This window comes from Protopterus annectens, chromosome 12.part0 (genome assembly GCF_019279795.1).
Source record: "Protopterus annectens isolate FY-2018-M chromosome 12.part0, PAN1.0, whole genome shotgun sequence".
NCBI lineage: Eukaryota > Metazoa > Chordata > Ceratodontiformes > Protopteridae > Protopterus > Protopterus annectens.
This window is the reverse complement of record NC_056746.1, coordinates 58943066-58971009: the sequence shown is the minus strand read 5'-3', so window position 1 is coordinate 58971009 and position 27944 is coordinate 58943066. Positions and strand designations below refer to the sequence as shown.

Below are 27944 nucleotides of genomic sequence, written 5' to 3'. Positions count from 1 at the left end.
CCAAATCATAGTAATCCTGAAGGCAACATCCCCGCTCACCTAAATATTATCATCAATTCCATATTTCCATTCCATTTCACACACCATCAAATCACCATCTCAATTCCAAATTCTACTGAGGGGAACAGAAGAGGGTCAATCCTGACCCTCTTCTCCACCCACCAGCCCAAAGGGCTGTTCCCCCTCAGACCATACCAACTTCCAATAGAACCTCCACCTTCAAACCCAGTTAAGGTTAAATAAATCCAGTCCAAATTCATTGCAATGAACTGCATTCAAACTATACCACACCGAATTCCTGATAAACAACCCCGAAATTCATTCCATTGCATCTAATTTCTGCATGCCTTGCTGCCCCAAAAGACAAAAGAATGACCGAGGATGATGATCCTTATAAGAGCAATAACTAAGTGCCACTTTACTGAAACCTCATTGTGCGCCACTTCAACCAGAACTGCCACCCCAACATAATCCATTACCTTAGAATCCATTTCCTTCAAGCCAGTAGCTAACGCCCACTAGAGTTCAGCCAGGTATGACTACATCATACATCCCTCTAACAAATCAGACATCCGGCACTAACATGCTTCCCCCATCTGGGACCTTGCTGGGGAACACCATGTCAACTGGAATGCCCATCGCCACACCACATCTTGGTAATGAAAAGAAAAACAGTCAGTTCAATGACAATTCTAAACCATTCCATACCCTGGCAGTATAGTAAACCATTGACCCTGCTGTAACATCTAAGACAAAGAAGAAGCTTACCAAACATCCCTCCCATAATCTTACCACTCCCCCCACAGAATTCAGAATATACCCCACTGCAATTATTTATACAAATATAATCCAAACACACCCTCATGAAGACTATGCTTCCTAAAGCCCTACCTAAAAAATTTTCCTCAAAGATAAAAAAAATGGCTCTTGAGAAACACCCTCTCAACCTTAACCTAGTATCGAACACTGCCAATACCTACTCGAAGGACAAATTAGTCACCTGAAAAAATTACCCTGCCTTATGAACAATCACCATTTACTATCACCAGAGCACCTCATGGCCCTCTACCAACACCGTAAAGTAAATAGATAACTGTACCCCAGAGTTCCACCCTATACTGACATGCCTACCTCCATACTTACCAAATAAAATTACCTGAAAGTTCCATACCCACTAATCCAGCAGTCAGATAATTCCATCACAGCTACATCCTCAAGCTTCCCATTGGTCCCCACTGACATTCCCCTTCTTGCAACCTCACTGTGTGCTGCTCCAACAGCCTAAAACTTCATCGCAATAGAGATCTCTGAATGGCCTAGACTGCCGATCAAATTCATCAAATGCACTGTATGGATCAACTTGACTTCAACAAGTACTAAACAAACAACTCTGCTCCTCAGTTACCCAAGTTAACCTAATAACAGAGCACCCATAGCTGTGGTAGAAGATAAAACTTAGACAGTTTGTATGTATCAGCAGTAACCTTATGATGCTTAAAACAGGTAAAACACCACTTAAGAGAGAACTTCATCAGCTCCCAAACAGAGCCCTGTCAGACCATCCCACTACAGCATAGCCAACCCAACCTCCCAGCTCCCCATGTATCCATGAACTACCCGCATACTTGCCATGTCCCTTTGAGCTGACAGCCAGTGTTAATTGCCCCATAACCTGGTGTGGAGCATTAAGTAACAACTGCTTAAGAAACAGATTAGTCTCCCGAAAAATACATCTGGATCAATCCCCCCCTTCATAGAAACCTCACTTGTCCTCTTATAAACTATGTAACAAATAGCTGGTTAACAGTAAATTCACCCCAGGGATTCTCCCCATGTCCCCTTTTGGACTAGGCATAAAGCATCAGTTGCTGCCCTTGAAATACACTGACTAACTTGCCAAGCCTTAAACCATCAGTGTAGGATTTTTTTTTTAAATAATTTTGAGCATCCTTGTTAAAATTGCTAGTAACCCATGAAAAGTGAGCCACTTTACCCAAGTGCTTCACATTACATTATAGTTGATCACATACTAATGAAATGCACCACCTTTGTTCAGCCAACTCTGGATCACCTTGGGCTCCGCTACCTCTGGGCCATACTTCTCTGTTGCCTGTTCCCCCTAGGAAAGAAAGAAACACTGTAAATTCTCGGCACGCAGTGAACAAAAAAAATATTTTTAATGAAAACATTAAACACTATCCGAGACCTACAATGTTTATCAACTGCCCAGACACCAGATTGACCCAGCGCCTCCATCCCAAAGAGATTGAAAACTTGGCCGCTTTCCCTTTGAGTTACTTTGCCTTACAATCCCCTTTAACCCAACATGCTCACAACAGTGACCGCTAAAACACTTAAAACAAGTTAATTACCCCCATAACAGACCCATAACTCACATATTTAACTCTTGCTCTTAGAAACATTGCATTTGCCTAAAAGAAGTGTGCATCACCATGCACACCAATTCCATACTGTCGTCTGCAAAGAGGCAGACCCTAATTACCAGAAACCTCCACCTGTATGAAAACAGAAACATATAAAAGCAGGCCACAGATCTGATGCATCATGATGTAATCCCTCAACCATCCACAGTAATATTCCCTTCCTCCCAAATCACCCATTAATCCAGTACCCCAGATGCAACAACCACATCACTGAGCCACTGCCCGTGCAAAGTGCTGACCTGAACCTGCTGCCGTGCAAGTAATAAGAAGACAACACATACTCATAACATTAACAAATTGTCCCCGACAATCATTACTTCGCCTAAACTCAATGTGCCATCAAACAGCAAATACTCTCAACCTCAAACTATGTTTTCCATAATTGTATGGGTTGTAAAATCACTGCAAGAGACATGAAGTCTGAAAGGAAAACTAATAATAATATGTACATCTTCAGAATGTCATAGAGGTTCACTCTGAATCCTCAAAATGGCTGCAGGCATCATCAGATAATAATTCCCTTCTAACCGGAAATATCCATTTAGAAAGGTCACAGATTAGGGTATTCATAAAACAACCTTCATTAATTAGTACTACTCCTAAGTGTTAACAAATCATTGAAGTAGTTGTTAATAAACATGGGTAATTAGTCATTAAATGCATGTCATCACACTATGTAGTCAGCTCAGAAGAGGAAAAGAAAAGGAGACCAAGAAATGGTCTTGTTTGAAAGCGATATCAGAATATCAGAAGCATGACACTTTACAAAGTGAATGTTTTGCAGGAGTGCCTTGAGTCTTGACTAGAAACTTAAAATAAATAGCTCTTGCAGGTTATGAACCCAGCACCCTGTTCACTATAATCACAACAGTTAACCACTAGGCCATGACAGCTGTATGAAAAGTCCAAATATCAAATCACAAAAGTAAAACAAGATTCAGTGGGAGAAGAAGAAGAAAAAAAACACACACAATCTATTATTTAATTCATTTTGTAAGACAGAATGACTTCTCATGAAGACCCATTCATAATATAGGTTAATTGTGTACATTTCACATAATTAAAGATAATAAATTTGACCACAGCATGTGCTGAGACATTGCATATGCCATGCATGTATTCAGAAGGGGAATGCATACATTATTTCTTCACTTTCTCCTGCTGTTCAGTGCATACAGTCAGGCTGGTAGGATTATGTTTAGAAATGCTGATTTTTTTTTAAACCTCACAGCAGAGAAGGAAGTTTTCTGTAACTTGTTTGCCCACTTCGTAGTACCTGTTCTTGCTGTACTGTGGATTGCTGTACAAAATAGCAGCCAAAAACACAATATTACAGGTGCTGCATACAACTACTTGTTGTCAAAGGTGGTGAACCCATGGGGATGAACAAGAATGACAGTATCTCATTCTTGCATTTTAACCTAACTGCCCTTCATCCCTTGCCTTGGAGTGTGCCCATGCCTTTCATACACAACATAAAAAACATGTTCTGTTTCACTCTCACCTTGGAACATACGTATAGTACTAACAAACCTTTGGGGAAGCACTCCTTTACAGTGCTGCTTCTATCACACTCACCAGCCTCACAAATACATATGTAGAGCAATTAACCACGTCCTTTTTTTATTTTCTCCTGTTTCTCCTCCTTATTAATATATAGCCACTGCCTTGGCATGCACAGACAGTATCCACGTCACCTTAAAAGCCCGGGAAGCACCACTCTACAATTAAGTCACTCCATACAATTAGCCAACAAGGCTGCATGACAGGAAGCATACAAAGCCCCCAAAGTTAACACTATGAATGCAACTCAAGTAATGAGCTTCTGGTGCCTCTACACCCACACTCAAAGTGACATGATCATCAATTACAGCTGCTTGCATGGCTGTGACTGTAGACCTTAGAGGCTTGACTGCAGTCAAATAAATGTGTACATCAAAAAAGCAAAGAAAGGGGGAACATCATGTCGAACCATTAAGAAGACATTCACAAATGGCAAGTGTGTTTCTCTCATCCCTTTTGTCTTTGTCACGCCGCTCTCACAACAACGTACCATCTAACCCATCTGAGCTGTTAATTAGACAGCCCTGAACAACCTTCCCAACCATACATTGAGCATTTGCCCTTTTTTATTTATTTATTTTTTTTAATAAGCAAGCCATCATACCGGCTGAACTGAGCATGCACTGAGTCCCCACAGCTGAGGAGCACTCAGTACCGGCTCCTCCATCAGAAGTTGCAGTTTTTATTTCTTTTTTCCGCCCCTAGCCTCAGGGAAACCCACTAACTCTACCAGTAACAGAAAATCCCCAGGGAAACCCACAAACCCCACCAGTGACAGAACTAAAACCTCAGCCAAATAAAAGACTTGTACCTTTTTTTTTCTTTGATCTTCAATGGAAGTGCTCCACATTAAAATGCTGGGTTTCGCTGCAGTTCAGTTCGCTACAGTCCTTAGGCAGGAGCAAGACTCAGCTACAGTATGGGATGAGAACGCAACTCTGATCCTGGGAGCAGAGGGCCCATCCATCATGCAGGGGAACAATTTTTAACCGGTATTGAATTGTGCCTGTTACCACAAGTGGTGAGATAACCCTCCATGGCATAAGAGAGCCATAACCAAGAACTGAACAATGCAATTCACCAGCATACAACCTCCCAAAGCACTAGGACTACAGGTACGTGCCACCATACCCAGTTACATTATAGATCAACGGCACCCTCCAAACTCGCTAGTGGGTGGGTGCAAATGACAACACCAGCCCAACCAGCCCGCAAAACACCACTACTGCCAAAAGACCTCCACCAAAAGACAAAGGAATAGTTGGACACCCTATACCCAAGCTATCCCACCAACGAACCACTTCTCTGAAATAAGGCACCCAAACCACACTAAATTCATCCTACCTACAGGAAAAAAATAAGAGCTTACTGCATGGACTGACCACCAGCTCGACATTGATCCTATCCATGCAGCAGCCGACCAACCAGACATCAAGCCTCCAGACTACCAACAGCAAGAAACAACCCCAGTAAGTAACTTAGCTAATATCCTACCTCTAACGCTGACAGTAGCTACATGAGCCACTTACTCCCATCACATTAACACCTTCCCCAACAGCCAACCTCACCTTACTGCTTCCCCCACGCTTAACCATCTCCCCTTTCTTCACTGCAAAAATGGGGTAGTGAGAGAGAGAGAGAAGAAAAAAAAATTCTCTTGCAGCTATGACCCCTCGCATGCCCACCCAAAAAGAAGTTGTACTCACCTGTATGTCAGGGAAACTACCCAAGGCCTACCTATACCCTCCTCAGGTTGTCAGAATGTCATCTTGCTTTAACAAGACCACACCAAAATGTGCTTGCTCATACCAATTTCCCTTACAAACCCCCTTAAGATCCACCCCTAAGCCTTACCTCACTTCCTCCCTCAGCTCCCCCCTTAATTAACTCTTTCCTACCCGCTCCCTACCCACACAAACACAACCTACTTATCACCCTACTTACAGCTTCCCCCCTTACTTTACCCATCCAAGGTTATCCAGTGACAAATTCGTCTATTCCCAAACTTTACTTTTCAATTTTAGAACACAGGGTTTCCATTATGTTGTAATAAAAATAGTAAATGAATTACAGATGTTAGAAAAAATGTTTCAAGTTACTTTTGAGAATGTTTTCTAGCATTATATTTTTTAATTGAATAAATACATTTCAGTTTGATCTGTAGTCAATAAGAACACTTACATTTAGGATTTCAAGCCATATTATACCTCATTTTAAATGAATTCATTTCATAGTTAAGCTGCCCTTGTGGGCCATTTTAAGCCTAACCAATTTCCCTTTCATAAGTATTAAACCCTGTACTTTGTGTTAGTGTGGTAAACACCTTAACCATTATGCAATCCTCCCAACTTTAAAATAACAGAAAGTATGTGAAACAGAAAGTATGTGAAACAAACTATGTGAACACATTCTTAGTGTAACTGATCCTTTAGTTTGCAGATAATGCATTGCACTGCATGCAATGATATGTATTCCAAATGATACAGGACTGTCACCCACTTAAATTAATGATTATGTTTAATAATGAAGTACACTGCAACATGAGAAGGATTACTTTAGTAATTTCATTTACATAAACAATTCAAAAATGCCTTTTACTCCAACTGCTTTGTCATTTCTACTGACTGCAGTTAGTGAAATTCAGGAATTCATACTTGATAGTATAAGAACAAAAAGCTTGGGAATATCTCTTTCATGATCCTGAGCTTTTGTTCAAATTAAAAGTGGTTCCTGACCACTGTTTTGGAAATAATGTCTTCTAACTCATAAATTATAATATGGTCCAGCATAGTAGAAGGAGACGTAATCAGGTCCTTCTTTCTAAATTAGCCATTTTCTGTTTTTTAATGTTGTTGACATTTCTTGAAAGCTGACAATTTGCTTATAAACTATGAAAGAAACAGTGAATGACCAGAGTAGAGTAGAGGAGGACACAAGCGACCATTACAATGACAGCATTACATTTACACCTAGACCATTTGGTATTTTCATGTGTGTGATGCAGTTGAAGAGAATTTAACAACCAGCAAGTAAGAAAATGGCCTTTTGAGCTTTGGGGTAAAAATCACCGATGAAGAGTCATAAGGCTGAAGCTTGGAGGAGCTCCTTCTTTGTACATCCAGAAATGTAGGTGGCAATGTTGGCTAAGGGTTACTCAGTAGCACTCGGAGAGAGATCCTTTTTACCTAATGAAATAACTCTAGAGGTACACTGTCATTTCCAGTCGATAAGCAAGAGATATCCTCCTGGAATGCTAAGGCTGTATTATGCAATGTCCAGTTAATCACGTTCAATCAAGTATTATATCTTATTTTTTACTCTGCAGTTAGATGAGCTTAAATTAATGATTAAGGAATTGTCTTAACTACTGGTCTCTACAAGGCTTTTAGGTATTTCATATTTCTAGACAAGAGACCACTGATGGGAGAGTGGCCATCACTTCTTCAGCTGGCTTGCAATTAACATTTGTTGGGTCTGGAGGATATTATACTCCCCTAAAAATGTCCAATAGGTTGAATCAAACTGCAGTTTCCTCCTCATGACTTATCAACTAATTATATCTGTTAGGTTTACTGAACAGCTTCATCTTCACCCGGAAAGTTTCGTAAATCTTGTTTGTTTGTGTCTTTCGGCTTTTCCCGGTTAGGGGTTGCCACAGCAGAACTCCGGTCCGCTAATGATTGGCAGTAGATTTTTACGTACTGGCTTGCTGGGCCTAATGCACAACCTTCAATGAAGGAACGCCCATTCATGCATGTTGCTACACAGAAGATGCCCTAACTGAGAATCGAACGGGGGACGTATAACTGTGAGGCGACAACGCTTCTGCAGCACCACCACCGAAGGTGGGATATTAATAGATTTAGCTTTATTACTTTTTTATTATTTGATACATTTGTTAACTGGATAAATATAAGGGATGACCCAAGATCACTGTCTGTATAATTGACTTGTTCAGCTATGGAAGGTTGTTCATTAATAGCTCAAAGCCTTGATCCTCTGTGCTAACTACCAATCTTGAAGCACAGAACTTGGTGAGAGAACTTTGGTCCTGACTGCATCATCACATAGTTTGTTCCAATTTCTGTTTTCTACAATTTGACTTCCATCATGGAATGATTAGATATACAACTTTCAGAGCTTTAATTTGAGCATTATATTTCTGGTACTCGACCTGTTGTTTGAGGAGTTGGTGCAAATGATCTGGATGTACTTATGATGTCATATAATAATGATGTAGTTATTAGGGCCCAGGAATAGATCATTCAAGTTAATATATTCCCTAGGGATTGCTCAAAAGGAAGCATTGATTAATCATGACCTGTGGACAGTGCAATGGCTATGGTGAACTTTGGAACAAAGATAGAGCAGGATACATATTCCTGAAGGCAATCTTGCTATGGAGAAGCACTATGCCAGGTACCAGTTGCACTGTCTTGTGTGACTGATAGGCTTTGCATCCAGGCCTGTTTGATGACCCATGTATTTTTTTTTCTTCAATGACTGTGAAGAAGTTGCATATGTTTTCAAAACAGGATTTCCCATATAAGGTTGTCCTTTTCCCACAATTCAAACTTTCAGTATGGCTGATTACCTGAGATGGGCAACATAGACTTGTTAGGTTGATTTTGTTAATGTGGGCCATGTAAAGCACATAGATGTTATTTGATCTGTGCATCTGACAAATCAGACTTTGGATTCTGGCCTTATAAGGCTGTTAATATTTGCCTTAGATCACTATGCCCAATTATTTTCTAGATTATTCATATCTTACTGTGGACAGTGGTGTTTCCATTTATATTAACATTAGTTCCAATTGCCATAATCTTTAAGAAGAAATCTATGGGGAAAAACCTTCAGGAGAATTATCAACCAGTTCAGATCCTTCCGTTTATTATAAAAATGTATTGGTTAGCTGGTCTTCACTTAGTTGTGTTCATATTTGGGATTACAAGTAATTTTGGATTCCTGTCAGTCCAGATTTATATCTAGGTATATCTTGAAGACAACTCTCATTAAAATTGTGAATAATCGTGACCTAATGTAAAGGATAAATGTAAATAATATATTATGGTCCTACTCGATATCTTGGTGGCCAAAAGGTTTTCATTAAATGTCTCAGGTTAGTTTATTCAATACTGTCACTGAGTAGATTAACTCTTCACTTGTTGAGATGTACTCAGAAAATTTTGTGGTGTCTGGCTGCTCTGATGTAATCCTGTTCCTGCCAGTGAGAATGCACTGTATTTGCTACTGCTTACTCAAGTTATGTTGCAAGGCATATTTTCAGTCAGTCATTTCCAAATGATACTTAGCTGTACATTTCCAAATGATACTTAGCTGTACATTTCACTGCAGTGGTGGTGCTGCGGTAGCATTGTCGCATCACAGTTAGACATTGCCTGTTCGATTCTCAGTTAGAGTGTCTTCTGTGTGGCGACATGCGTAAATGGGCATTCCTTCACTGAAGGTTGTACATTAGGCCCGGCAAACCAGTACGTAAAAATCTACTGCCAATTATTAGCGGACCGGAGTTCCTCTGTGGCAACCCCTAACCGGGAAAAGCCGAAAGACACAAACAAACTTAGCTGTACATTTCCTTGTCTAAACAAATATTGCTTTACAAGACTGCTTAAATTGAATCCTTAATTCAAAGACTTGAAATTATTTAAAATACTACATGAGTAAGAATGAAGTAATGTCAGTGCATTACACTAACCATCTGTCTCATCTTCTTCTGTCCCTGCTGACCACATACCAAGGGGAATATGCAGAAATTTGTATTTCATATTATATATATATATATATATATATATATATATATATATATATATATATATATATATTGTCATTGTTCTTTATGAAAAGCTGACACTGAAGAATCAAGCATCAGGCATCCTATAAGCATTTTATTTTCTCCTTAAGAATGCAGCCTTGTCTGATGATATACTCCATCTTCACAACTTGTGACAGTTGTTTGTGGTCTCATGTTATCTTTAATGAGTTGCTGGAATTCACATTTGCAATGTTGTTTTCCTTTGGCTTTCAGGTAGTGAACTAGTCAACCTGAAGCAAGCTTAGGACTCCATGGCTAGTCCACCTGAAGCAAGCTTAGGACTCCATGGCTAGTCCACCTGAAGCAAGCTTAGGATTTCATGGCTAGTCCACCTGAAGCAAGCTTAGGACTCCATGGCTAGTCCACCTGAAGCAAGCTTAGGACTCCATGGCATGGTAGCTGACTAACACACATCTCTCAGCTGACTAACATTTGCATTCATAGGTGTGGTTTTAAGATTCAGAATCTACTTGCCAGAATAAGTATATCCACGCTGGTAAGCACAAGTCATCATGTGAGGGACTTCTAAATCCTCTTAAGCTGGTTCTTAAGACATCAAATAAGACTAATTTTGTCTGCCATTCTATGGTCCTTTGGAATCAAGTACAGTCCTGGATTTGGGTGTAGAAGTTGGAGTCCTTCTTTAGGAGGTTTGAAAAAAGTAAATTTCCTCACTGCTGCAGTGAACTGCCTAAGGAAAATAGCAGCAAAACAACGACAGTAAATTCACCAAGGCTGACGTCCTGTTTGGATACAGATAGCAAAAGAAGTCCATGAAAATGAAGAAACTTTCTTAAAACAAATTTAATAAAGACGAATTTAAAAACAAAAAGAGGTCCCTTTCTTTCAACAAATGATAAGCGCTTTCGAATTACTCTTCCTCAGATCGTAATAAGACATGGGACAGTCATTTACTTAAATAGAACCTAACAATAATTGGTCATCCAATGCAAGTGTGATAAATGTGTTTTAAACCAATCACTTTTGAAATCGTTCCATCTGTTTTACATAGCTAGAGCCAATAGCTTTCACTTGTTAGTGACGCACCTCGTATCTCCTTTGAGAATCAAAACCCTGTGTTGCATGTAAATTAGTTGTTACGAATAGCCAATTAGGGCTCTCAAAATGCGACAATGGCCAATCACAGTACGGCTCAAAAGCAATTTCTTATTTCTCCATTAAGTCAGCATAAACGTTGACATGTGGACATATACATTGGTTATATAACCAATTATTTGTTTAGTTTTGGTAGCTTAAAAAGTACAGAGACAAGATCAGATCCCCAGTCATATTTACCTTCGCGTCAATGAAAATGGGTAATTGTAGAATATAAATAGCCAATCCGGACTCTCAAAACACAGCAATCACCAATCACAATTGATGTAAGCTATTCAATAGCCAATTCGCATCGCCTGGCAAAATCAGCATGAGCTGTTTGGATGCAGATAACACTCAAAAGAAGTCCATGAAAATGAAGAAACTTTCTTAAAGCAAATTTAATTGTCGAATATAGGTAGCCGATCAGGACTCCCAAAATGCAAGTATGGCCAATCACTGTTGATGTATATAGTTCAGTAGCTAGTTGGCATCAATTAGCAGAATCAGCACAAGTAAACATTGCAGTTTCTTTCAAAATTCATTTATTGGCCTCTCACATTTCAGAGAGATTTACTTAAAGGATCCATGAGGAGATCATAACTTAGCTGATGCCCCTAATACATGAAAAATCTAGTGCGGGATTTTCCTTCAGCTTGTATCACCTAGAAAAATGCTGTTTGGGCCAATCACAAATCGGTCAAATCCTGACTGCAGTTGGTCATACATTTCACCGGCTAGCATGTATCTACAAATAAGACTTCACTTTCCAAGTATGCAAAGGCAAGAATCTTTTGTACAACATGGTCAGAGAGATAGATCCAATGTTATCTGCATCCAAACAGGACGTCAGTCTTGGTGAATTTACTGTCGTTGAAAATATTTGATTGATATGAAGTTAGATATGATCGGGGATTTGGTCTTGTTTTTATATTTTTCAAGGCATATGAATCAACTACACAATAAGTCAAATAATTAATATATAGGAAGTATTCAGATCTTTCAACATTGGATTACCAGCGGCGAAGTGCCGTAATTTTTCTACACCGGCATTTTACATATTGCATGCAACTGTTAAGCTATGAACATTTGCCGGATCAGTTAAATAATGGAAAACTGACAGAAGTGTCTTAAAAAAGAAAATGACTTGTGAGAGATCAATAATGGTGTTCTGAAAGAGATTCAAACATTCACTCGTGCTGATTTTGCCAAGCAATGTAAATTGGCTATTGAATAGCTTACATCAATTGTGATTGGCGATTGCTGTGTTCTGAGAGTCCGGATTGGCTATTTATATTCTACAATTACCCTTTTTCATTGACGCAAAGAGAAATATGACTGGGGATCTGATCTTGTCTCTGTACTTTTTAAGGTACCTAAACTAAACAAATAATTGGTTATATAACCAATGTATATGTCCACATGTCAATGTTTATGTTGACTTAATGGAGAAATAAGAAATTGCTTTTGAGACATACTGTGATTGGCCATTGTCGCCTTTTGAGAGCCCTAATTGGCTATTCATAACAACTAATTTACATGCAACACAGGGTTTTGATTCTCAAAGGAGATAAGAGATGCGTCACTAACATGTGAAAGCTATTGGCTCTAGCTATGTAAAACAGATGGAACGATCTCAAAAGTGATTGGTTTAAAGCACATTTATCACACTTGCATTGGATGACCAATTATTGTTAGGTTCTATTTAAGTAAATGACTGTCCCATGTCTTATTACGATCTGAGGAAGAGTAATTCGAAAGCACTTATCGTTTGTTGAAAGAAAGGGACCTATTTTTGTTTTTAAATTCGTGTTTATTAAATTTGTTTTAAGAAAGCTTCTTCATTTTCATGGACTTCTTTTGAGTGCTATCTGTATCCAAACAGGATGTCAGCCTTGGTGAATTTACTGTCATTGTTTTGCTTCTTTAGGAGGTTTGTAGGATACTATCTGCTTTGATGGGTTTACTGTGATCTTAGCAGGATCACCTCTTCTGCCTTAAGAATTATATATCTTTAATGAGGGTGGGTTAATTGGATCATTATTTACTTATTAGTTGCACTAATTAAAATATATTTTGGATGCAACACTCTGTTTAAGATGGTTTTAATTATCTATTTCGTAGAAAAGGCCTAGGCTTGTAAGCTGCACTGTATGTAGTTGAAAATGACTGCTGTATATAACTTAGTACTTCTTATTTGGAAATAAAGGTAAGGATTTTTATTTATTTATTTCATTTGGCACACATTTAAAAAATGATTAAGCATTTTAATCTGAATATGTGTTCAAGACATTTGTCAGTGATGAAAAACATTGTTTAAATTCTGCCATGACATATAATTACTTTAAAAAGAAAACAGATTTGTATAAACAAGGTGAATGACATCAATGCATTAGAAGCATACTGTGGTATTATCAAGTGAACAATGATAGCTACATTAAGCCCTAAACCCATCACAGCCGGCCCGGTTTTATAACCTGCCTAACAGCTTTTTTTAATACCTCCCCTGCAGGAGCAGATGGGGTGAGCTGAGCCACCCCCCAACATTGCCGATTCCTCTTACAAATCTTCCTCATTCTTGCAGGGGAGAGTTGAGCTGGCCATCAACATGGTGAGTTTATTTATAAACCCTCCCCACATGTATGGGTGTAGAAAAGTCACCTGCACACGTGATGTTTGATAACGTTTTGAGCTTTAACATAGTGGATGTTCTTGACTTCATCTTTATACTAGTAGGAGGGGTTTAAACTCTAGCATCATGATCACTTATTGTAGTTCTTTGTACTCTTTTTGGGGAAAGCAGAACATCAAGACATAGATGATCTATGTCCTTGAAGCAATGTACATCTGCATATTATAACACGTTAGCCAATTAATTAATGTGACTAAAACACATGGCTTTATTTATACAATTTCAACCAATCTCACTTACAGCCTTTCAAATGTTCTACTTTCTCCTGCCTAAAGAAGTGATCACGGCTTATGTTTCCTCTTTCCATATATCTATATAACCTGAAATTAATTCATTCTTGATGTACTTTAGCCATCTTTTCTTCTGGAGATTTGTTTCCAACATTTCCGGGACTTGATTGCATCATTTGCATACTATGTATTATATAACACAAAAAACATGTTTCAGCATTTACTGTATTACCTTGTATGAAATATATGCATCACATACACTCTGTGTTACAGTGCATCTCTTGTTCCTTTCCATATGCATGTTGTAAGGCATTCATAAGAAAGGTACTGCAAATGTATCTGTAACTATTGTGCCAGCTGTGATCACAGTACAGAAAATGCATGCAAACACACAGACGCACACACACAAACACATATACAGAGATACATAGACGCACATGCACAAACATACACAAAGATGCACATATGCACACACACACACATGGGCATGCGCATAGGTACACATATACACAATCAGGTCACATATATCCACATACACACATATACACACACACACACACACACACACACACACACACACGCACACGCACACACAAAAATATACAAATACATACAGATACATAGACACACACACAGACACACACGCACAGACGCAGATACACACACACACACTCACACATAAACACACACACACACACACACACACACACACACACACACACACACACACACACACACACAAAGATATACATAGCTACACAGACACACACAAACACAGATACACAGACACACAGATGCAGATACGCACACACACACACACACACACAAAGATATACAAATAAACATAGCTACACAGACACACCCACATACACACACACACACACACACACACACACACACACACACACACACACACACACACACACACACATATGCACACATATATACACACACACACACACACACACACTATACAAATAAATATAGATACACAGACACAAACAGACACATACACACAAACACAAAGATATACAAATATGCACAGCTACACAGATGCACACAGAGACACACACACATGCACAAACACACACACACACACAAATACACACTACAGACAGGCAGGCATAACCCTTATCTTCCCCATGCTTTTTTAATATTTCACAGCTCTTTTCTGAGAATTGCAACGTATTTTGATTATTTAAATCTTTCCAGGGCAGTATAGTGCAACGACTCAATAATTCTCTCAGCTGCCATCCAATGGCCACACTGACAAATCTGCACTCCTTAGCTCCAACCTTATCATTCTTAACTTGTGCAATTAAGGCAGAGCAAACAGAGGGATGTTTTCATGTACTACTAAACAATATGCCAGGAAAGCTTGCTATAAGCCTTCAGTCAGTTTTACACTAATCCCTTTTAGTATTTTCAAGTACAGTCAAACACCAAAACACAAACCAATAATTAATTAGACACACTAGTCTTCATTTTTACCATATCTTCCATGTTTCAGTGGTCACTCATTTTGTTTTTATGTGCTTTTTTTTCTCGGTGTCACCATTTGCTAATTTCATTAAATTTTTGGTCATGCAGATAAAAGCAAGTTTTGTTACTTCTTCAGAACAGTACAATCATTGAATCCTAGGAGCTGTTAATTTTAACAAAATACATGTTTCAGAATATAGTTAATTGGGAATCTGCAAGCTGCACTTTGAAAGGTGAGAATTCTAGTTCTATGAAAAGTTCAAGAAAAAAATCCATACTAAAACAAACATTTAATATACATTTCACTGCAAGTTACTGAAATTTTGCAAGACACACAATATTGCAGATAATTTACTAATTTTAAGGAAATGAATACTAAAATTATACAAGCCATACACTCCATTGGCTTGATTAATATTTCAGTTTTAAAAATGCAAAATTGTAGCTTATTATGGAATTATTGGGAAATATTCAGTGTTAACATAAGAAGTTTACTTGTTTTTTTGCGTTAAAGTAGAAAGGAATTTAACTGTACCAGTGATCACTAAACCAAATATTTTCAAAACCTGCTAGTTGTCTGCTGAGTGAAGCAATGTTGTCTGTTGTATCTTTCTGTGCATTTGTTTTGTTATACGTGTGTATGTGTTTGTGCATGTATGCATCGCTACTTCATAAAGCAAATGAACAATACTATATGTATTAAGCATGTCTGTTTGAGTGCATATAATTTAGGTGTCAAAATGTGTTACTCACAAACATTACTGGAATGCCTTAATCCTTCTTGCATCATTTTCAGTTAGGTGCCACTACTCCAGCAAGAAGAAAGGAAATGAAAAAAAATGTGGCACACTTGTACCTACAATTATTGTATTTATTAAAACAGAGCAGATCCTTTACTGTAACAGCCATTTGCCAGCTTCAAATAATTAGAAAGGGAGTTTTATTTAAATAACTGTTTGAATGCCAGTGTACTCTTCCAAGCTTAATAAATATAGTCATTGAGAATGTAGCTTTGCCTTTTGGCATTAAAAAGATATTTGAAAAGAACTGCTGCATTATTGGTACACATCTGGATGTATTGGGGGTACTTAAACATCTGTAAAATTGTCACCCTAATGTAAATGTTTAGTGATGATTTTTTTTCTGATAACACTGGATGGGGGTTAAGGTTTACATAGATATCAACAAATATTTATAGTGGTGGCTATAGATAATCGCACAGGAGATGATCGCTGACAGCCAGTGGATGTACTATCTACGGCTTTGTTAGTAAAAGCAGGCATAGACTATTGATGAGTCACAATCTCCAAGCTAAATGTTATTCTGTCTTTCTTTTTCTGTAATCCCTGAATGTTAAAAGACTGTAGCACACTTTACGATTAACTATAGGTTTAACTTTGGTCATTCTGGAAGGATGCATCAGTAGATTAACTCTCAACAGTTTTGCCATGACGTGTTTTTTAACCATAGTTCTACAAACTATTTCTAGGAAACAAGCTCAAAATCAATACCGTTATCTGTTTTTACAGTGAGGTTCTCTGATTGCTTATACTACTTGGAAACTATGTTGGTGAAGCTCCCTGGATGTGATATGCCTCACTCCTGTTGTATATATTAAATTATGTAGTAGATTTTAACCTGTTTGATGTTGTGCACCACATCAGGTGAAATATCACAATTACATGTTCACTTTTATGTGTATTTGTGTAATTACCAGGTAAAGTTGATTTGTCCAGAGACCCTCTTTGGTACAGTCCCATCACAGCAGTATAACACTGACATTCCAAACAAACAAGTAACATTTTAATGAATAAAACAGTTAATTAAATCACAAGAATGTATTTAGTTCATCACTACATTTCACAGTTCTTGCTTATTAATCCAGGTGGTACTGCTTATGTAAATATGTATATAACTCAAGCCCCTAACTGTAATCTTTCCTTATCTGTTCAACTTTCTAACTCATCTATGTAATCTAACGATTTACAAATACGCTTAGTGTTCTCTAATTGTGCTCAGGGGCAAATGATTTGAGTATCTTAATCTGTGGTCTATGCAAATATTGTTTCCATATTATAAAGTCCTGCACTATGTCTCCACGTGTACACAAAAGACAACTGTTTGCTAATGCAATGTTTGTTTTGTTTTATTGTAAAGTACATACTTGCCTGAAACTGCAAACAGTAAACTCTAATCAGTGTTCTACCTCCTTAACAAACAAACAAACAGACACTGCATTCCTCTGAATAAAAGAAAGTAGCCAAATTGGCCTGAACAGTGTAAATCTCATATCTAATAAGACAGTAATAAGCATAATAACAGTAAAGTACTGAGCCAAAGAGAATAAACAGAACATGGAGGGAGTAGCTGATTCAGTGAGGTCAAAACAAACAACACAATGATTTTCCACTCTGCATAAACAAGTACAATCTCTCTCATCTAGAAAAGGAAAGACTATAGTAGTGGGCAGTCAATAGTAAAAATAAGTTAGGGATTTAGTTGTTGTTGTTTGTCTTTCAGCTTTTCCCAGTAAGGGGTCGCCACAGCGGAACTCCAGTCCGCTAATGATTGGCAGTAGATTTTTTTTACGAAACGCCGAGGTGCCAGCTCGATGCCCAACCTTCAATGAAGGCATGCCCATTTACGCACGCATGTCTTTCGAATGCTACCCAACCATTGGGAGAACATGCAGACTCCACACAGAAGGCACTCCCAAGCCCAGCCGAGAATCGGACGGGAGAACCTCTTGCTGTGAGGTAACAACGCTACCACCGTACCACGGATTTAGTATTTATACTAATTATGAACTTCTTTCTTTAATAAGAAGCCTGTTCATATTTTTTTCAAAAGTAACACTGTGAATCTCACATCTGCTCTAAAGTGAGGTAAAGCTGTTTATTTTATTTAGGCATATTGGAAATCTTTTATGGAAGTTCTTTAGTAGCTTGTCTGACTTCAAAGTTATGCATTTATATGGTGCCAAATGTAGCAGTTGGGTAGTTTTGCCTATTAAATTTTTGAGTTAAGTGTGATTAGGGGTAGTAAAGCTTGTTTCAAATCACACATCAACTAGTTCAGTGGAAGCAATGTATGTGACAGGTATATCAGATGGTTTTTCCCTCTAAATAGCATCGATTACTTATGAGATCACAACTTGCAAAAATCAGATTGCACATTTTTTTGAATAATAAGAACATTATTTCCATAATTCAGGAGAAATCAGGTTATAAATGCCAAAGGTTACCTTAAGCCCATGAATAAATGATCCCATGAAACAAAAGTTTTGAATATATTTGTCATAAGAATATGAAAAGTGGAATTTACATGATGTATGTAGAGAATACAACCAAATATTTATGAATTTCACTAAACAACTGTCTGATGGTCCAAAATCATAATTTTTATTTTATTCTAATTTATTTATTTGCCTTATGTTTACAGGGACAGTCTGACTGGGATAATATCCTATTTTCAGCTGAGGTATGGGGAGAAAAGCTCTACAAATTCACTACTTTAAGAAATTCTAAGAAAATATATTTATCTCTCAAGTCAGATGATAATGTTAGATCAGCAAGTGTCACATTAATTTGTACTTCTAGCCATATGTTTGAGTACAAAGCAGCAGTGGCAAACACCAGGACCAGCAAGACACTGCTTCCTTTAGAAAAGAACATTACCCTAGTGATATAATGCATTTTTACTCCACAAATATACACACGTCTTTTAAAGATTTTGCCTGTGGTTAGATTGAATTGGCCCTAATGACTAAAGGTCCTTTAAAATACTCTATTTTAGGAACATGCCGCATTGTTCAATGATTCCAACTACACTGGAAAAAGGAAATAACAATAGATAGAAGTTTAGTATGTCTGTCCATACTAGTTTTGGAAGTAAAGGCTGTACAGTTTTAGGAAAACAAAATGGCATATGAAACAGCAATTTTGCTAGGCAATTGTAGATTTTTCTCAGTTAATTACATAAATAGTGATACTTTCTAAATTAAAACCTTGAGATAACATCATCGAAAATTGAAAATGGTTGGAAATTTTATTGGAATCAACATTTCCAGTATAAATGATTCGAGCAATTCAAATAGTATAAAAGGTTTACACAGTATATCAGCTTTAAGAGTAAAGGTTTAATGAAGTACTTATTGTCATTATGTAGTTCTAAACTACAGTTATATAAAAAGCCAAATTATTTGAGACTACGATAATCTTTGACCACTAAAGATCTGTTTTGTCTTTCTTATAAAGTATTCAGAATTAGATACTTTAGTATCCAAGTTATAATCTTTTATTAAAATGAAGGCTATTCATATAGAGTTCTGGCCTAAACAGGCCTAAAGGGAAGCTTTAAATCATGGGCCATAGTTGGCATCAACTCTTCTTGCAACGAACAGGAAGTGCTTAGTCTGAGCATGATTAAAAGCATCCCCTAGTATTCAAGAGGCAGAAAATCACTGCGCTTAGAAGTGAATGTCTAATTTATATCTTGAAGATGGGCAAGAGTGATATAAAGCTCCTTTTCAGGATGCAACAATCTACCTGTAATTATATAGATTGTAGTGTTATAGCAGTAACCTTTCTAAAATGAGATGCTAATATGTTAATAGAAATCCGCACTACTCAGGTGAAGCAATACCATATTTTTGTTTACTGTTGTGATCTATTAGTTGTGTCTGCTTAAGAAACAAAGGTAGTTTATTAAAACAGTGATAATGGGTACTGCTCATAGTATAGTGTCCCAAGTATTCAGATTAATGAAACTAGAAGGGTGTACTTAACAGTTCAATTGTGAGAGGTTGTTGCAGACATTATCCGTGAGTGCTAAGGTTTAAACACTTTGCTGCCTTGTGATCCAAGTATGTTACTGCACCTGTAAAATTTAACTAGATGCTGCAGTAATGATACTGGCAACATATTATTCAATGATCAATCCACTAATTTAAATTTGCCAAATTTTAGTGAAACTTTTGCAAAAACAGCATTGAGCTATAGCAGATTTTTCTCTTTTCTTCACTTTTGTGCCATGTTTAAGTAAGTTGATATAAGTTTGATGGGGTGTTCCCCCAAATGTAGGTGCAAAGAGATCTTACCTTGAAGTTTGATGAAAGTTATTATGGCAAGCAGATTTCTGAAAATTAGCAGGCAGCAGTCTCTTGAGCTGTTTTTATTTATTGATCTGAATCCAGTATCACACACTCCTCTTCTGTAACCATTTTTTCTATCTGTTTCTCAGCTTTGTACCCAGGCTTTGCTCTAAATGTGCATTACCTAGTACACTAGGAAGCAAAGCATAATTTTTATTACCAATGTTAACAAGTCCACATGCTTTTCAGCTATTAAGGTATCCAAAAGGGAAAAAAAGTTCAACTAAGAACAAATGAACCAGAGCTCAGTGGCTCAACATCCAAGTTTTATTAAGTCCTTGAGCGCTTTCTTTCCGGCGTAGTGGACTTCATCAGAACACAGTATCAAACTTAAATAGCAAACTAAAAACACATGCAAGCCTATCTTAACCAATCATGTTGTACACCTACTAAACTACCTACCAAGGTAAAACTGTATAACTAGCTCAAGCAAACATCACATTAATACATAAAATATATTAGTATATAAATAATACCCTATTATAAATATTTTAATTTTTATAATAGGGTATTATTTATATACTAATATATTTTATGTATTAATGTGGTGTTTGCTTGAGCTAGTTATGCAGTGTGTACCAGTAATGTATAGCTTAACTTTTACCTTGGTAGGTCATTTAGTAAGTGTACAACATGATTGATTAAGATAGGTTTGCATGTGATTTTAGTTTGCTATTTAAGTTTGATTTGTGCTTTATACTGTATTCTGATGAAGTCCAGTATACCGGGATCAAAGTGCTCAAGGACTTAATAAAACTTGGATGTCGAGCCACTAAGGTCTGCTTCATTTGTTCTTAGCTATTAAGGTATAAAAAGATTAGTTTCTTCATGAAGAATTTTGCAATGTTTTTCAACAAGCTTGTTATATTAATCAAATATGTAAAAGATGTGCAAAACTGTATTGCTGTCTAGACATTATACAAAATAAATATTTCAATTTCTTTTGCTTTATACATTTCAAAAATGCATATTTTAACATAATTAAATATGTACTTAATCTACAGCAGAACATACGTTCAGCATTGTTAATAACCACGTCCTTAATAGAAATAATGAATGCTTCTTTGCTATTTTTTTCTTGATTTGTTTTACCTTGATGACTTTGGTTGTTAATGATGTTTTTGGGGGGCTTATGTGAAACGGTTGACTAATCTTCATTTTTTCTCTGTATGTACATCTTTGCAGCGTTGTTTATCAAGATGGATTTTACGGTGCAGACATTTATGTAAGTATTCACTGATGTACATTCTGTCCTTCCACATTACCCCATCCATTCATTTTACAAGTTTGCTGTGGTGCATGACTCCCTTTTGTCTATTTGCTGTTCCTGACCTGTCAAAAGGAATTGAGCAGAATATCCTTCATATTGAAAGACTTCTGTGTTCACCACATCTAATGCTGCCCACTGGAATTACATTAACTCCTACAGTTCTAGATAAATATGACAATGTCACATGAGAAGCTGCTTTATATTTATCATCTTAAATTTATTTATTTGCAATTTAGCGTTGTATACTGTTGCGTATTATTACAGTATACTGAGTGTTCAGAGTTACTTTTATCCAGATTTTCTAAAAACTGGTAAAAAATATTTTCAGTCATTCTACCCTTTGTTGCATTTTATACCTGTTTTGTTTCTGAAAAACAATGTAGTGATTTAGGTACTGAACCTAAAGAATTCATGATGCATGCTTTTGGCAAATTAATATCAACAGTTCTGTAAGAATGCAGGAAAAGGTGAATCATCACAGTGATCATCATTATGCACCGCCAATATCATTCTTATGTTAAAACTGAATATGTACATTTAACTACTCTTTGCAACTACAGTGTTTTTCTACAATTGTTTAAACTTCTTTACAGGCACTTCCCAGGTTGTGCAATAAAGATGTGCATTGAAAGTACCTATTTTATCCTTACTGTTGAAGCTAGCCATCAGGAAAAAAAATACTTTATTAGAAAATGAAAAAATAAGGAATGGAAAGACTGTGTAATGGTGCTGCTAGAATTTATTGATATGAGCATTAAAAATTCATTATAAAGTATTGTAAAGCATAACTTGTGTTTATTACTAGTGATACATCTGAAACAGTTGTGCTATGGTATTGAGTATTTTCAATTGTGATAGTAGTTTCTGCTAAAATTAAATGTTCCTCCCCCCTGAATATCACCGCCCCCCTTGAGTCTAAGTAAATGTAATTTATTTAGTTAGTAATTCTACCCAGATAAATTCATTTTGCTTACTTTTGGGACTTGGAATAGGATTATATGCAATTTAAGTGCAGTCACTAAATATAAAACTGGATATCAATTATCTACAAAATGTACTGATAACAGTAACTTGTGATATTTGTTTTTTTTTCTTTTTTGTTTACTTATTTATATTTGTTAACTGGGGTGGAACACTGATAAACAGACTCTGCCCAAAAGCACTGTATAAGTAAGTGATTTGTTCAAGTACAAAGAGTTAGGCAAATGGCGGCTGAGGGAATCAAACCCTAAACCATATGAAGCAGGTCAGTAGTAGCTCATAGCCATAATCCTCTGCACTAACTACCAGACTTTTGGCTTTGTTTATAGTCATGTTAAACAGAGGATGGCTTAAACTTCAAATAAAGCTTGTATAGCATTCTACTGGTGTTTCAGTTATGCAGGAAATATAATCCACAACATTTTTCCTTGATTTTCTGCTTCACTGCATCTGCTGATTTCAAAACGAACACAGAATCATATGGACCCATCCTTCTTTTCCCTGACTCATGCAACATACACAGATGCAACATACAAATAAAAAGTGTGAGACTGAAATGTTCAGTCTACCATTAATCATTTGTTTATTTTTATATACATTGTACTAAAAATGGATATCTGGTTTTAATTTTAGTGACAATTACCTTTTGCATTGCCCATGTGATATATTCAGATTACAAACATATAGCCAAACGTATGCTTATTTTTAGCACAATATAATAGCCCATATATATCACATTTCTTTTCAGACTTAGAATTGCTAAGCTATTTTAAGCTTTTGCGCAGGCTGATGTTGTTGTTGTTATCCGAAAAAGCCTGATGTGGTGTCTATTTTATCTAGGAACTGGTTTAGAAAGTTAGACCTAATGGCAATTGAGGTAGGAATAGAATGCTTTTTAGGTAAGAGAGGGGGACGCTGTATATAAGGAATGGGATCTTAATATTTATGCTGTTTGCCAATGGTGTTTTGTAACCTTCCCCCGGTGGCATGTCTGTTGGTTCAGAAGTTGATTATTTTCCTTAGGTGATACTCCTTCCTTTTCATTGACACTGTCACATGTCAAATGCCATGAGTGATCAGTTTGGAAGCTGTTTGTTTGGTATTCTGGTTGAGGTTTGAGTAAGGTCATTGACGCTGCTAAGAGGCAAAGCAGTGCTGGAATGCTGCCTTTCACCCCTTTATGAATCCGATATGGGTGTACATAAACAATCAAATGTTATTATCGTGAAGTGTATTGTTATTCATAAAGTTACAGGTATGCTTTGTGAATAAATTCATAATTTCCTTTCATGGTATGACAAATAATAAAAATGGTCACCTTGCAAATCTGCAATGGACTTGTAGGATTAATTTTATTATTATGCATGCCTTTTGACCTCGCTCCTTCTTACGTTTATTCTACTGCATTCTACTGCATTTTTTTTCTTTTTTCTTTTTTCTTACAGTGGGGAATTTTATCTATCCACATTGGAGTTATAATTGGCAGTATCTCACATTTACATCTAAATAAGATCATGTTTTCTGTTCTTACCTGACTACAGTTGTTTGCACCACAAAAATCTCCTTAACTTCCTTCTATTGTTTATTGTTTTAAGAGAATTTAAGCACCTTCTATGCAGAATATTATCGGTCTTCTTAATCCATTCTGGCAAAAACTTTCATGGTGAATGATACTGGCTTAATTAAACATACTTCACAACAGAGGCAAACTGCATAAGCAACAAGAATGCCCAATCCCTGTGCTGGTCATTCGACACAAAAAAAAAAAAAAAAAAAAAAAAAACAACCTTGGGAGCCCAGGAAACAGGTAGAGCTTGTCGCAATTGTGACATTGTTGAAGATGTCAGACTGCAGTAACAGTCGCACTCACACACACACACACACACACACACACACACACACACACACACACACACACACACACACACACACGTACACACGCACTCACACACACACACACACACACACACACACCCACACACGCACACACACACACACACACACACACACACACACACACACACACACACACACACACACACACACACAATCTAAAAGCCTCAGTGCACTCCTCCAACACAATACATGCAGCAATGCGCAGTAACATGGAGCTGCTATATACAGTGTAGGAATGTCACCAAGTTGATTCACAGAGTAAGTGCACACCATCCATGCTATAGCAATTGCACTCTGCTTCTTTGTGTCAGTTTTGTTATGACAGCAATCTGCCACATTCGCCATGGTTATCTGACAGGTGGCCACAGTCAGGAATCCTAGGCTGACATTTTGCATTTTAATTTACACTTCTTTATCATGTTCTGTAACATGATATTTGTTCAGTCTTTTCCTGACTTTAGGAGAAGTAACTTGCAATACGTGATTTTTTTTTTTCTTTTTTTACCTTAGCTATTAATCTACTAGCCTTGAAAACACATTCTGTTCTGCCCTTTTGCCCCTCACAATGCAGATTATGTATAACCCCCCATTTCAACTCATAAATCTTAACTACCAAGCAAAATTAAATGGCACAAGAATAAGGAAGCCAGTGAATGCTTAGCATTTTTAACTTACACTTTTCTAACTACAGATTAGCAATTATGTATGAATAAACAAATGAGTCATCTTGATAAAAGGACTGTTTATCAATCATTTGATAGTGATCTGTTTTACTTCTTTGCATTCTGTGCCTTTGTGTATCATATTTTATTTATTTTCTTAAGTCATCCTCATTATAAATGCACACATAATAAATGAGATTCCAGCCCAAAGATTGGTCTCTAATCTGTTTAGCTGCAACCTCCTTTGCTCTTCTGCACATTTAGATTGCTACTGTAATTACTAGTAGTTATGCAGAGGGAGGTCTTTACATAATTGAAGTTCCCACCCTAATCCAGGCTTAATACATTCATAGCTGTAACTGCACTACTGCTAAATGAAGTAACGTGTTAAGAGTAAAAATAAAACAGCAAAATTTAGGCTACTGTCCTAATGGATTTAGGCATGTTCTAGACATATAAACCAATAATTACAATGGAAAAAGTCTCATAAGATTAACATCTAATACATATATATTTAAGTGTGTGTGTGTGTGTGTGTGTGTGTGTGTGTGTGTCTATATATATATATATATATATATATATATATATATATATATATATATATATATATATGTATATATATATATATATATATATAGTGAGACAGAGAGAGAAGTCACTAACGTCGATACAGTAATATTGACAGTTTTTGTAAATACTCTGAGTCTACTCCTTGGACCATGCAAATTTTAAAACATTGTTTTTACAGATTTGCAATTAAAAGTGCATTCTCATAGACTATTATCTATCCACGTTTTGAAGTACAATATGTGAAATATTCCATAATGACTAAACAAGCAAATTAATTTTTTATTAAAGTAATCATATCCTTTAACATTTATTAATTGTACAAATCTATACAATAGTAATAATAACTAAGCATACACACACACACAGTGAAATACACATACAGATTACTTGCTAAGTGCAATAATGTCTTCCAAGATGGGTGTTATAGAGAATTATACAATGACCCCCCCCCATTAATATTCCAAAACGTGCTTGCTGATGGGTCAGCGTGCCCATTGTAAATCCGACTTATACTAATGGAAAAGGTCCGGTCGCCCGGACTTTTTCCATTAGTAGAAGTCTTGATTTTTTTGTGTTTTTTGTAGCAATGGAGAATGGAAGAGCTCCGTTGTTGTAATCTCGCTATGTTAACGAGATCTTCCTTTCTCCGTTGCTTTTTTTAAAGCTATCTCACTATGTTAAACTCTTTTAACATAGCAAGACACTTTTAAAAAAGCAACGGAGTACTTCCTTTCTCTGTTGCTTCCACACACAACTCTGATGTACTGCATAAGCATACACATGCGCAGTACATCAGAACTGCTGCAGAATACCAGACAGCTGCGGAAGGGCAGCATGGAGGCATTATACAATGCCATTATTTAAGAAAAGTAAGTAATTTTTTTCTTAAATAATGCCATTGTATAATAGCAATAACCCACTTCTGGGTGTGGTAATGCTGGATTTACCCATCGTTGTCTTTGTTTGGCCACTCGGGCTTCACCCTCGTGACCCAACCACACCAACCGTGGGTAAATCCGGCATTACCCACACCCAGGAGTGGGTTATTGCTTAAATAACAGAATTTTCAGGGAAAGGGAAGCCTTTCACCTTTTGGGCACTATTGTCTGTATAGAGCATGGCTAACTGACTTGCACATAATAAGCAATATAACTGGTGAAAAGTCTATATTCTAAATGATAACACTGCACAAACACTGTCACTTTCACACATATCCCAGAAGCAGAATCACGCTGTGCTGGCAGCATTTTACCGACTGAAAATCATGGCAGTTTTGCTAAGGAAAGTCTTTATTTGTTTTTCCCTGTCTTAGATTTGTTCAAAGGCTGAGTTGTACACTTCAAATTAAGGAATATGTCTAGGTTCATGCTTTCAGTCTTAGATTTAGCAGCTTTTACATGTACCTTGTGCTGAAGTAGTCAGTAGACTGTTGACATAATATTGTCTGAACTTCCATGTAATCAACATAGGCAAGAAATGCTACCCCATCACCCTTGCTCTTGCACTACTTAAGCAATGGTTTAATTTTAAGTTCTTTAAAGAAGTAATACCTCTCATCTCCAATGGCACATTAATAACGTGTGTGTGTGTGTGTGTGTGTGTGTGTGTGTGTGTGTGTGTGTGTGTGTGTGTGTGTGTGTGCGCGCGCGCGCGCGCACTAATGAAGAATCTGATTTTTTTTACTCTATAACAACTCTTCCAGAAAATGTGCTTCCCTGACATTCCTTGCAGCCTTGGAACTATACACTGTAGTTATAAACCTATGCACAAATAGTGCTGAATATTCTGTGTAGTTTATGGCTTAGAGAGGAATTTATAGTTAATGATGTCATCTTTCTACCTGGGTTGTAAATGGGAATTTCATTTCCCATATTTGCTTGTTTCTGGTTTGACTTGTCACACATAGTTACTTTAGTGACATGCAGTGGCTAGTTCTTTTGAAGCCATGGCTCTGTTTCCTAGGCAACTGCCCAATTACTAGAATACCTCATGGGTCTTCCTGAGATCAAATTTTAAAATGGTGCCAGCCTGAATATAGCACTGATTTGTAAGGAAATGGCTTTCAGGTTCA

General features: G+C 37.0%; 1 protein-coding gene across 11 annotated transcripts in view; it reads left to right on the top strand.

Moving 5' to 3' along the window:
* Window positions 1–27944, top strand: part of RBFOX1 (RNA binding fox-1 homolog 1) — a 1735725-nt gene that overhangs the window by 1488072 nt on the left and 219709 nt on the right. For 8 of the 11 annotated variants that reach the window (XM_044089088.1, XM_044089084.1, XM_044089080.1 and 5 more), the window contains 2 exons: window positions 13451–13549; window positions 21680–21719. In XM_044089088.1, the coding sequence (XP_043945023.1) occupies window positions 13451–13549; window positions 21680–21719 (139 nt within the window). The remainder of the gene's footprint in view (window positions 1–13450; window positions 13550–21679; window positions 21720–27944) is intronic. The other 3 variants (XM_044089091.1, XM_044089085.1, XM_044089089.1) reach the window with 1 other exon arrangement.